This window comes from Microchirus variegatus (assembly GCF_963457635.1).
Source record: "Microchirus variegatus genome assembly, chromosome: 1".
NCBI lineage: Eukaryota > Metazoa > Chordata > Actinopteri > Pleuronectiformes > Soleidae > Microchirus > Microchirus variegatus.
The window spans coordinates 16,676,157-16,689,939 of NC_139802.1; the positions used below are offsets into that span (position 1 = coordinate 16,676,157).

Sequence of the window (13,783 nt, forward strand, 5' to 3'; positions counted from 1 at the left end):
GCTGGGATAAGACTGAGATCTGTCAAGCTTTTGCAAAGCTCAGACAGGGCGTGTGTTTGTGTACCGTCTGTCTGCTTTGTTCGCCAGCAAATTCCTCCCTTCCTTCCATCGTTCTCTCTCACCCCATGTTGTTTCTTTCTTTAAACTTTTTTTTTAAACTTGCAACTCAATATCTCATGTTTTTTTCCTGATATCTTTTCAGATTTATTTTTTTTACATCCTCCTCCTCTTCTCTTTGTCTTTTATCGTTGCTCTCATAGTTCTCAAATTCATCATTTACTCTTTTTTTAACGCATGCCTTCCTACTTTATGATTTATCTGTCTCCTCTCATCGTTTCGATTTGAATGTTCTTTCCAACAACAAAAAGAATACTCTTTGTTACTCTTTCACCAAAACTGGTTTTCCTCTGATCCCGTCCTCCTCCTCCTCCCTCTCTTCCTCCTCATCTCTTCTTTGGGGGATTTTTATTCCTCTCCCTGACAAAAAGCAGTACTTGGCACTTTTGAAATGTAAATAAAGTTTTGTTGTTTCCTCAGCTGCAGCCTCTTCTAGCCCTGTTTATCAGGCAGACTTCAAAGTGGCACACTGACATGTGGTTCTGTACCCCCCTCCACACACACACCTCTCCTGCTCTGTGAAATAGGGTCACAGGCGGTGCTTGGCTTTCAGAAAAACTTTTCCCTTTCATGTAAGAACCTGGTAGCTGAGAGGAGCTAACGGGGGCCATGCCAGCCAGCCACCCACCCACTATCCAATATGAGACGCACACACTGTGGTTGTGAGCGTGGGCATGTGTGTATGTGTGTGGGTGGGTGGATGTGGATTAGTGTTGTTTTTGTGCTCTTTTCCCTCAATTGGTCATTGCAGGGCAGCAGATATTCTAGCTCTTGTATTCATTTTGCCGAATGTTGTTAGGTTTTTTTGTGATTTTATTCACTAACTTTGCTCCTGTCCGTGTTTTTGTCTCCCTCTTTTTTTCTCCTCTAGTAATTGTGCCAATGTGAGAGCACCTCAGTACCTCGTGCTGAGCTCCAGACTGCAGCAGCGGGACAAAAGACCTAAGAGAGGAGAGCGAGAGAGAGAGAGAGAGAGAGAGAGAGAGAGAGAGAGAGAGAGAGAGAGAGAGAGAGAGAGAGAGAGAGAGAGAGAGAGAGGACGGGAGGAGAGAAAACACAGAAACAAGCCAGCAAGGAGAATCCAAGGAGACAAGATGTTGATCAGAGCTGAGTTAAAGAGACAAACCTGATATAGACAAGAGAAATAGATAGTAAATGTCACAAGGAATTTTGAAAGGTTCACCTGCAACCAGACACCTGTAGAAGTTGAAAGACCTGCACTGGTCATGGCTTTGGGCCTGTCTTCTGGTCCAACAGAATCCACTTTAAACACACCCCCACTGAAACTTCTCAAACTCGCTTCTCTCCTCCTCTAACTTTTCACAGCGCTCACCTCCCAAAAAAAACACCTGCATCTCCTCATGTTATGCTCCTCTTCCTCTAAGCCATCCTTTCACACCATAAGTAAAAACAGTCCAAAGACTTTCCACACCATCATTCATTTTTTTCGAGAACCGGGCAGCTGCACACTTAGTGAACAAGACTGACCGCGAGCTGTCTCGCTGAGGAGTGGAGGAGGAAACCTCTGTCACCTATGCCAGAGTTTGACAGGCAACAGGTTCTTGTATTGCCACACATGGACTGTTGATGAAGAAAGATGGCAGTGAGAATGGCAGGTGCCACCCCTTCCTCTCGGCCACCCTCCCTCCCCCCCGTGGCCGCGGCTCGGACTGGTTAAGGTTGGTGTATTGGCATCCATCGCAACAGCAGCAGCAGCAGCAGCTGACAGAGTGTGGGAAGGAGCAGTATGCAGGAAACTGATTTACCAGCCACAAATGCCTTCAAAGGTAAAAATAAAAATGTGTCTGTGTGTGTGTGTGTGTGTGTGTGTGTGTGTGTGTGTGTGTGAGTATGAAGGACATTTTTCAGGTTGCCATAGTAAATTTCCTCCTCACCCTCCAAGGTTGGTTCTAATAATAAAATTGAATAAGGACCTACATGAGTGAGAGTGTTGTCCAATACAATTTAATTCTTGTGGCCACACTTTGTTTATATTGGGATCTTTGTTCAAATTAGTCCAACATTTTGTGACAGACAATTGCACATGATAGAAAGCCGTTAGGTCGTGATGGCACTTAACATTATTTTAGGCCGCTTCTGCGCCGGTTTGAAAAAGATAGTCGAGCAGTGAAAGCTCATTAGACCGTCAACAAATTTACTCAGTTTACTCAGCTAATGAATATTAAATTTCCTTGTGTATTCTGGGAAAAGTTTTTGAGCCTTTGCTGAGCTGATTGGCCCAAAATGTGGAGAGTGTAGACACAGGAAAAGACGGAGAGTTTTTCACGCCACTAAAGAAGTTGTTGTTCAGGTTGAACATACATGAAGAATACATCCTTTATTTAAAGGAACACTGCATAGTATTTATGGGTTTATATGACCCAAAATCCACTTTTTTATACAAATTTTGTGCTCCTGCATTGTCTAGTCGCTGTATAATAGTTTTTGTTTCATTTTCGTAGTGTTTCAAAAAGTCTTGTAAAATAACATGGTCATGGGCCACTATAAACTACCGTAATTACTTCGCCTTTAATGTTTAATCTGAGTCAGTCTCCATCAATATTTAAAAAAGAAAAAATGAGATTGAAGTGGGAACAAGGGCCTTTCTGCAAGGAGTTTGCATGTTCTCCCCGTGTGTGCGTGGGTTTTCTCCGGGTTCTCCGCAGCTAGTGTTTCTAACGAGGGCGGATGGATACTGGAAAGTAATAATTCAACATACTTTAAACATGTTTCAAGATATAATCGGACAAACAGAATCATCATTCGCAGTAAATTAAAAAAAAAACCAAAAAACGATTATTCAATTTCCTGAACAAGGAGGAAAAACAACCAAACTATTTACGCACTGTGTTCCACCTCTTGTCAGTAGGGGGTGCTACAGCACATACTTTTCAACTGGTAGTAAAAATGTGATTGTTTGACGCTCCTTTCAACTGTCACTGAGCCACCACCTTCCAGGATAAAACAGAAACAGATCCTCATTGATCAGGAAATCCTTTCAGCTCATCTCCACGTTCTGTGTGTGTGTGTGTATGTGTGTTTCTTTCCACCCTCATTCTAACATGTTACCTGGATTACTCCTTCTTTTAAGACTGCAAAACTGACACGCACTTTTACCCGCAGGTTTCATACATGTATTGAAATACATGAATCATGAGTCACTCTTTGCACATCACCTGTCATGTTTTTTTTGGGTGAAACTCCCACTTTTCCCCTCTCCTCTCTCATGACTGCATATGTATGAGTAGGAAACAAGCGCAGTTTGCTTGTCTGTGTCACAGCAGACAGACAGACAGACCGCGGTTTTGCCATGCTCAGTCTTTTGTACATACCATTCCCTGTTTTCAGATGCACATTGCAATGGATTAACATCTGAACTGAGTGCTAACATGTTGGTACATCTGCCCCATTGTACCTTAGTTGTAAGGGTTGTACTGTTGTAACTGGACACCTCTCACTCATCTTTGTGTTATTTTAACGCCAGTTTGTTTGGTTTTAAAGTGCAGATTATTAATGACATATTAATTGTGTTGCATACTAATCTAAAAAGCAGGTGTTACAAAAAAATGTGTTTCCTGGTCAACAGTCATAATGTAACTGAAAACCATGAAGTCAACAGAGAAAACTTCATGGTTTGTTACCACCCATAGACTGTATATAAAAACCGCAAAATGTGCAAAATGAAATTCCTGTGCCTATATGGTATATGCTGTGTGCTCTTGGCATTTATTTCTGTCTACAGAAACAGCCGGATGAATGCACAGGTATGCACGAGTGTCAGCACCTTGTTGAGTGTTCATCTTTCACTCAGCACAGTGATCCTAAACATACAGCCAGAAAAAAAAAAAAAAAAGTCTTTAGTGACAACGAGACTCAATGTAGAGAGAGACATTCATTACATGCAAGACCTGAAGGAAGCAGCTGCAGAAAAGCGCTTGGAAATCATTACTCGGGAGGGAGGAGATACACGGTGTCAGGTGATTTCTATGGTTCTAATAGACATACTGATCACACATCAATACATACTTCTCCATGGGCTCCAGGCACCGTGTTCAAATGATTAAATCTCACACTGTTCTTTCTGCGGTGATGTAAACCCACTTCAACTGAAGCTGAGACTTCATGCAACATCCATTATTTTATTTCAAACTGAATGTGCTGACTCGCAGAGCCTGAAGAACAGATAATGTGTAAATGTACAAAGCTGCACTAGACAGGATTACAACCCCCCCCAAAAAAAAATAAAAATAAGTAAAGTTGATTATCATTGACTCTCATCCCCGGGTCGTTTAAATGGTGATGTTCACTCACTGTCCTCAGCCACACCTACCAGATAAGCATTCATTTTATTTTAGCACATGCAAAAGCAAGAGTGTTAGAAAGGATATAATTAACATAAAGATTAGGAATACCAATTTGCAACATTACAGATAAATAATAGACATAAACTGAACTAAAATAGTAACTTCAGTGCGCTGTGTGTGACAGGAACATGAAATGTAAACACATCCAGCCCTTCCCTGTCTTTACATCAGGTCTTGAATGTAAAGAAGGGATAGGAATGGGAGAAGTGGACCTGAGATAATCTCTCCATCTCGGAAATGCTCCACCTATATTGACACTTGTTTTATTGCTTTTATTATGTGGCTCTTTTTCTTTTACACTCTTTTTCTTTTTTTTAAAGTGAAACAGAGCAGATTTACAGTGCGCTGAAAGGTTATCGTGGAATTCATTCGTTCACCGTTTTACCCTCCACATTAGGGTCACGGGGGCGCTGATGCCAATCCCAGCCGACAAAATGCGAAAGGTGGTGTACACCCTACAGGTCGCCAATCCATCACAGGGCCACATATGCCACTTTTCCACTACATGGTCCCAGCGGGACTCGCCTCAGCATGGCATGGCATAATTATTTTGCTTTTCCATTAGGGATAGCACCTGGTACCTGGTACTTTTTTCAGTACCTGCTCAGGCAAGGTTTCAAGTGAGGAGAACATGCAAACTCCATGCAGAAAGTCGCTCATTCTGACCAGGTCATGAACCAGCCCAGGTCTTCTTTCTGCAAAGGCCTACAGTTGAATTACTGATCAAAAATGTGTTGCCTATCCCAGCTTTACTCCTTGTTTATTTTCATGTGAAAAAATGGTGAAATAATTCATGGATAGCAACAGTTTCCCAGAATGCAGTGCAGGCACATCTATCCAGAGAACTTTGTTAAAAAAAAAAAAAAAAAAAAACTTGCTGAAAGTTTTTTGCAATTAGACAATCTTGCTGATTCATCTATATCTTCCTTTACATGAAGGCATGTACGGCATGAATGAGTGCCATTTCTGCGCGTATTGACATTTATGAGGGAATTGAACAGGTCTATAAGGAGAAGAGTGTCGACCGCTGCAGAGAGAAAAGCAGCTCTCACTGGAAATAATGGGCACTGTGCTGCCGACAATATTAGCCTCTGTAGACTGGAGTTTAATAGTTTCTCATTAAAACATTATCACTTACTCTAATTATGATTGTTGTAATTGAAGTCGTACTCGGGCTTACAGGAGAGCTTCTGACGAGAGATCTCGTCGTCTGGGGGGTGATAGCCCTCCCCTTAATGAAAGGGTTAAGACTTGTGAAACGCTGACTCGCCTCAGATTAATCACGAGGTGAAGTCTGTCCAATTTTCAACATAGTAGCGTTTGAAAACATATACACCCACAGAAATGAAGTCGAGATGAGTGCAAATTGATTTTATGCAGATACAAAGCAGCAGATACAGTTATAAGAATGATGCATTATCTTTAATTAAATCTCTCAGTATTGACGGGTTTCTTGCAGACAATGGAACACTGTGAATTGATAGTCGTCTTTGTTCTTCCCTTATGCTGACTTTCTCCTGTCTCCAGCTCCACATTGTGTGTGTCATTGACTTTTTTAAATTTAATTCTGTCTAATTTTCTTTTATGTAGAACAGGTGATATGTTTTGTTATCTCACAGGAGGAAAAGCACAAAGGCAAATAGACACTTGAAACGAAAGGAGCCGCTGTTAATGGAATTGATAATAACTAGGAGTCAATTAATAGTCAAATTGTGTGTGCTGTCATTGTTACTTAGAGTGACGGGTCTGTTCAAGGCCCTGTGTACTCACACATGTTGTCATGGCGGATAAGACATCATGTGACTAAATTTAATGTGTCAGCGATGAGAAAAAAGGTGTAATTGATCCGTTCTGAACAGGCACAACATATGCTGATAACAGCGCAGGTAGGGAGGACTCGAATGCAGAGTCAAAGGCAGGCTGATGAAGTGAAGTTGCTTCATCAGTCATGTCCAGCAGAGTAGGATGAAGAGGTCTGGGTGAGCAATCAGTATAGAAGGAAATTGAACAAGCTAAAAGAAGGAAAGGACAATGGCAAGTGGACCTTTGCATGGGTGGTCTGATATGAGACGAGGGAAAATGGTCAGAGAAGTTCTCATGTGATGGTACCGGCAGCGGGGGCTACTGGGTTGATATCAGCTCGGTCATCAAGAGGAGCTCCCATCTAGACATGGAACCAGGAATTGGTAGGGGTCGCTGAAAGGAGATCAGAGGCAGCTTTGACATTTGACTCAGGTACAAGTAATGGCTGAGATCTCAAGATTTCAAGAAAAGACAGACTGTCTTTTGAGGATGGCCACTTTGAGTGCAGCTCAGGGTCTGGCTGAGTGTCCATCATACTGTAGCACCGGAGTGGACACTCCAGGTCAGTTGGTAGCTGAGACTCTGCAGCACTGGGCATCAGAGGCTCCAGGTCAATTGGTAAGTGAGATTGTAGTACTTGGCAGCAGAGGCTCTGGGTCTCTGAGCACCTGAGGCTGTGGTTCACTTGTTAGCTAAGGCTCTGTAGTGTTTAGCGGCTGACGTGTCCCATGGCAAAAACAGAGCAATGGCAGCCACATCTTTCTCTGTGTCCTTCACAGAGCTGTGAGAATGGCCAGGTGATTACCTTTGAAAGATGGCTGCTGGATGTCAGTCTGGCTCCTTGAGCAGCTCACTGAAATTGAAAAGGATTTGAGTCTGAAAAATGGTGGCGTCGATGGCTAATGACAGGAAGACTGCAGACTCACTGACATGAGTGTTATAGGCTGAAGGCTACAATGTGGCTGGCTACCATACTGTTGTGGTATTCTGTCATAGGCAAATGCCTTTGCTATGATATCACGACCGAGATGCATATTCATATTTGATGAAAATAGGCTGTTGACAGGCAGGCACAAACAACACTTCAATAAACACAGGTAGCATGGGAGCATAAACAGATTATTCAGCCAAGAAAAGGCGACAATGGTAATTTTAAATAGTAGCTGGGGTGATGAAGTAACAGAAGTGTGAGTGGGCAGGCAACCTCAAGTAATTGAAGATAAGAAACTGATGAGTAGGTGGGTAAGGAGACAGAGAAAAAGTCTGGGCACATCTAGTGGGCGGACAGAAAATGACAGGTGTGGGGAGATGAAGAGACTAAGGGACTTAGTCAGGGAGAAATGAGCAGGGGCTGCAAACCGGGGGCCAAAGGGAATTGAGGAGCACATAGTGACACAAAGCTCAGGAAAGTGAAGCAAATGTCAATCATATGCAGTGTGTACCCACCTACACAGTCCTGAGAAGAGAATTTAACAGCCAATATTTTTTTCAAGTCACCATGTGTGGATGGAGAGAAAATGAAGATGGCTGGTTCACATAAATAACAGGAAGTGAAAATCTCCTTTTTTTTCTCCATCCACTGCTTTTTCTTTGTAACAATCTGTCTCATTTCCATCGTCCTCAGCTTTATCAAGAACTTACAATGGGTCCACTAATATTTATTCACTGGCGAACAGTCTCACCTCACAGGCAGAGAGAAACTTTTTTGTAAAGTTCTGGCACCAGATTGGATAAAGTTTTGCAAGATTCTCAAAAAGTTTCTCCTCAATTTACTTTCAGAAACTTCAGACTGAGAGAGAGAGAATATAGATTTGTTAAAATGGATTTTAGCTGAAGCTTTTTGCTCAGTACGTTTACATGCACAGTTTAATAAAGCTAAGACCATAGTCTGACTAAGGACAACTTGCAGAGTCCCATTGATTTATTGGCTGTGTACGTCTGACTCCACCTCCGTAGGTGGCGCTGTGTCTCTCAACAAGATAGTGTGTATTGAATCAGTTTCCTGGTGACCTTTATGTCACAGAAAAACAAACGGTGAGATGCATTGTGCTGTAGTTCTGTCTGTTTTGTACCTGCCATGGCCGTAGTATTTCTGGCACACTGCAGTTTATACGTCTCCTTCTACTTCTGAGTCTAAGACCGGGGAGGAAATGTTGGTGCATGCGCACAACGGCAAATCTGAGTCCAGTCTGATACATATAGCTGAAATCGGACTATGAATCACATTATCTGGGTATTAGTTAGTTAGACCAAAACTAGCTGTATTTTAGTTGGACTAACATGTTTACATGACATTAAGAAAACCAAATTATTGTCTTAGTCCGACTAAAATTAGACTTTTACTCTCAATACACAGTAACTGAAATGCGATCTTGTTTGTAAAGCACATGCAAATAAATACCACCTCTTGTTCCGTGTTTGCTGAGGCGTTAGAGCCGCTCCTCTGACGTCTCCATTTCCACTGTTAACCACATAAGAACGTACCACCTCCACTCTTCACCAATTTTGTCAAAGCAATTCCACTTGCAGCTGAAGTGTGCGGGATTGAAAGACCTGGAGCGCACAGCGACTGACAGAACCCTTATTCTGCGGGACATGGGATCTCTCTGAGACAGACATCTTACTTTGTCACCATATAGAAAAACTCACTCACCCACTGGCAGATTTACTTGTAACCTAACTGAAAGCTTTCTGTTGTTCCATACGACTTAATTACATTTAACACAGCCCTCGAGGGGCTGACATGCAGCATGTTCGCTGTGTGGTTAACATTTTGATTAATGCGTTGGTTTTCAGATCTCTACACACCCACTTTCCTGTAAATATTTATACACATCCTGCTAATATATGTATGTACTGTGGTCGACTAGTGCATATGTGAAGAAATCACTTTTTAGAGTTGGGAATAAAATCATTGAGCAGTGAGAGACAAACACATCGACATTCTCGCAGAGGCAGACACTCGTTGTGAATAGCTGCAAGGTTAACGTAAGATTGTGTTTAAAGTCGGGTTCCTTAAAATTGGTAAAATACACACACTTTTCACAATGTATGGCCTTCACTCAGCTGCGTGTTTTTCCTGCCTCTGTGGCGAGTGAAAACTAACCCACATTGATTTCCATTGTGAACGTGTTGTATGTATGATGTGCTCAGGTGTGGCAGGAGGAGATTGCTGACCAAGGTCATGTTCGAAAAAATTTACCTCGCACTGGTTTTCCTCCCTTTAGTATTCTTTTCCCTATGTTGGCTTCATCCTTGATGCTAACTATGATAGCTTCATCCCTCCTTTCCCCTCTCTGGACACCTTCTGCCATCCTTATTTTTTTATGTAAGTTCTTCCTTTCCCAGTCACTCTAATTTATATTTTCTCCCTTATTTAATCTCGGATCAAAATTATACAAAAATTTACAAATCTTACACTTTGCATAAAAGTAAAAAAAAAGGCCAAATTGATTACTTTGAATTTAAACGTGCCATATGTAAGAATGTGGCCAAAATTGGTTACTACATTCAAATTCAAAATACCGAGGTCTTTTAGGTTTCGTTTTCTGACGTAACTGGCAACCCGTGGTTGCTCGGCAGCTGAGACTCTATTGACTGCAATGATTGGTAGACGTCGGTAGGTGGCGCCACATGCCAAAACATGATTTCAAAACATAAACATGATTTGCAGTCTGCAAAAAAAAATGAATGCAAATATTTTGGCTGTACTGTTGTTGTTGGTGTGTTCAGTGACATTTTATGGTTTTATGGCCAGTTGGTTTAGATTTATTACATAATGCACCATTTGAATAAAGTGCACAGAATTATGATTAGTTTGTGGTCAAAGAAAAGGAAAGCCCAATTAAACCCCAAAACTAAAGACGAAAGAAGAGCAGGGTTTGTTCGGGAGCTTCAGCTCTACAACTTCAACGCAAACTTTTGGATGTCTGTTGGACAGTTTAAAGATTTTACTAAGGTCCCGTAGCAAACTCAGTATACTAATTTACTGTGGTACCACCACACCGCAAACTAGGAATCGGTGCGAAGTGGACATTTCTGCTTAAATCCATAAACTTTCTATTTGAATTCAATTCAAATAGAAAGTTTATGGTTTATGGTAAGACCCCCAATACTGTAATTTTAAGCATGGAGTGGCTTCTTTGGTGAAACAAAAATCTTGACTTGTTGCAGGTTTTCTGGTGGCTGGTCACATTTGCTTTTTTCATTTGAATATTTTGAATGTCACATTGTCAACAGCACCCTTTCTGATTGATTGAATGTGCACCTGTTGGAAGCAAAAATCGACCGTGGTCCCGTACAAGGCCACTATATTGCCCAGCGAAATTAGGTTTCTAAAGTGAAAGCTTGCATTGACTCTTTTCAGGTTCATAAAATAGTTTGTATGTATGAATAAAGTGCATGAAACATGGTGTCCAGTGTTCCAAGGCTTTTCATTTAGCGACCTCTACCATGTACAGTGGGACACATTGGTTCGGGGTTGCATTTAGTCAGAATTCCACTTTAATTCATCTTCTTTAGATTGAAGCTGCCATAGACAAAGAAGAGAATACATGTCCGTTCAATAAAGACGAACAAAGGAGATTTAGAAGTTGTAAATGTTGAAAAGTTTATGTTTTTTTTCCTTGCCTACACCTCCCTTTGAGACGGCTATATGGAGACAATACTGCAGAGTCACTCTCAATAACAGTCCAGCCTCTCTTTTCTTATTCTCTTTTCTGTATCCGACACATTTCCTCACTCCTTGTCTCTCTTGGTGGTCCCCCTTTTTCTGTCCATCTCCCTTTATCTCACTCTGTCTGTCACCCCCCTTCCCACCCTCCCTCCCCTGCTCCATCTCTCACAGTGTGGTCTCCCTCCACAGGCAGGACATATTGAGCTGTTGAAATGTGGAGCCCTTACTCGTCTATAAAGTGACTGACAGCTCAGGGTTATTAGAGGACGACCTTCTACCCCTCTGCCCACCTGCTGCTGCCTGGGGCTGAGACTCAGATCTACTGTCTGGCTGTCTGTCTCTCTGTCTGTCTGTGTACCTGTCTCTGTGCTGGTCACACAATGCATAATTCTGATCCAGTCACATCCATGTCACATTGATTGTTAAGGTGGACTTTTAAAGGTTTTTTACTAGGTTGATAAATAACTTAATCACAATATCTTGGTTCACATTTGATAGTTTTGGCCGTTGTTTGTAATGTTTATGGCATTATTGTTGTTTGGGACTGCATTTGCATTTTGTAATTGTTAAATCAACTACCTGTGGGAGCTTATGGACGTGGAATGGAATTGGGTGTGCACGGGTCACGGGTTCAAATCCTGTAGCGTTTTTTTTGTATTGGGTAGCCAGTTCTGTTAGAAACCTTTATATATATATATAATGTATATGTGTGTGTGTGTGCGCGCATATTATGGAAGTGCATTGCATTCATTTGGAAGAAAAAAATCCAACATTTTTTGTATAATGTTGTTTTTTTCTGTGTTTCTGAGTAATTTGTTTCCTGTTTTTCGGAGTAATTTGTGTGTGTGTGTGTGTGTGTGTGAAGGCTTGCCATCTTTGACATTGTCAGAGTACTTTCGATGTAGTTGGGCTCGTTGTCAGAACTCAAAAAGTAAAGACTGATTTCGCTAAATCCATTTCCCAACTGTAATTAGCACCACATATATAATCACTGACATGCAGACGAGCAATTACAGCAGCATTTTCTGCTAAATTATCAACACATATAGATATAAAAAAAGCATAGATTCTTCTTCCGATGTTCTACTTTTAATAATATATAATAGTCTAAAGCACAAACTACAGTTGAAGCGTTTACTAAAAGGTTAAGTTTAGAGAAGAGCTTCGCCTGGGTTATATTGCAGTATACAGTACTGAAGTGTACCAGTGATTAGGGTTGCTTATGATAGATAGACGTAGGCGTCGCGCGGGTAAGTGAGGACGCAGAATATTCACAGTTTGACTAATCAGTTGGCTCCTTCTACATATAGCACAGACAGCAGTGGTAGAATCTGTGGGAGCAAGTGGAAAAACCTCATGACTGACGGCTGACTTTCTGTAAAACAACAAGACAAAGTAGAGTCACGGAGTTAAGAGTTCGGTCAGACAATGACAGCTGAGTGCAATCTTTCTTTTGGAATTGGGCTTGTAACTGGAGGGTCGCCGGTTCAAATCCCAGGAAAAAAGCATCCCTCATTGCTTCCTGGGTGCAGATAAGTGCTGCCCTCTGCTCCTGCACCCAGTTTGTGTATGTTCTCTACCGGTGTGTAATAAGGATGGGTTAAATGCAGAGGTCAAATTCACCATCACTAATTGGTATGTGTGTGAAAATAATAGCAGTGAAGTAGAAGCACTAATAGTAGTAGTAGTTTATTTCGAACAGGCTAACGATATATATATATATATATATATATATATATATAAATGGAATTTACAACAACAAAAAAATAATAATGATGCAAAAGTGGATCATCAAAAACAACCCGAGGAAGGAAAACAGCACAATGATTTCATTTACATATCCGAAAAGGGGGTGGGAAGAAGTAGACTGAAAATATTTTGAGCCGCCAACTCCCGTGATAAAGTTCACGTCTGCCTCATTACCGAGTGCTGAGATGTTTAATTTTTAAGATGTTTAATTGTCTCTTTTTCCGTGACCCCACACGCTTGTTACTACAGGAACGGATTTACTTCATCTGTTTGTTCACACAAACTCCAACACTGTAGCATCAGCAACAAAATACAGGCGGTCGTGTTACTCATGACCAACATTACAAACACTAACATGCATTAAAAACAACTGCGCAGGTCGTGAACTATCGTCTAAAAACAAAAACAAGGACTGCATAAAACACCGCTCCATAATAATGACTATTGGTCAGCATTTCTCTGTGTGTGTGTGAGATTGTGTGTGCGTATGTAAATTGTGCACCATATCAGTTCACTGTAATTGCACGATGTATGACAAGATAATTGCATGTGTGTGTGTGTGTGTGTGTGTGTCGCTGTGGATGTGGAACCGTGTGCACACGCAGGTGTGTTCATTTAAATTAAATGCTGCTCACCTTCCGACTAATGTTAATAAACTAATCATTTAAAAGCATGTCGGTCTTAGAAGCCCAGTGTGCAACATTTAGGAGGGGTTTATTGGCCGAAATGGAATATGCTACCCTTTTGTTTGTGTAAGTGAATAATCTGTTAAATCAAATAATTGTTCGTTCATGACAGACATAAAAGCACATGGAAGTTTCATAGGACCTTGCTTTATGGAGGCTGCTTTTCACATTGTGTGTTTAAAGAGTATCAGTAAACAACATGTTTTATCGAGTATAATATACGTTGAAAATGTTTGCAAACCTCTAAAGGAATGTTTTTAATGAATTTTTGAAATTCAGGAAATGATCCATTTACCCTGCTGCACTTTGACAGTGAGCTGACTTTCTTCGAAAAAACTAAAAGTATCTCGGAATGACTTGGAATTTACCATCATAATAGTCGGCATCGT

The 13,783-nt window shown here is 41.2% G+C and overlaps 1 protein-coding gene across 1 annotated transcript in view; it reads left to right on the plus strand.

The window, feature by feature from the left end:
• Positions 1-1,864: 1,864 nt before the first annotated feature.
• The window catches only part of LOC310935495 (low-density lipoprotein receptor class A domain-containing protein 4-like), a gene marked incomplete at both ends in the record, with an annotated part of 130,902 nt that continues 118,983 nt past the window's right edge, over positions 1,865-13,783 (plus strand). The window contains one exon of the mRNA XM_083899415.1: positions 1,865-1,904. Within this exon, the coding sequence (XP_083755541.1) occupies positions 1,865-1,904 (40 nt within the window). The remainder of the gene's footprint in view (positions 1,905-13,783) is intronic.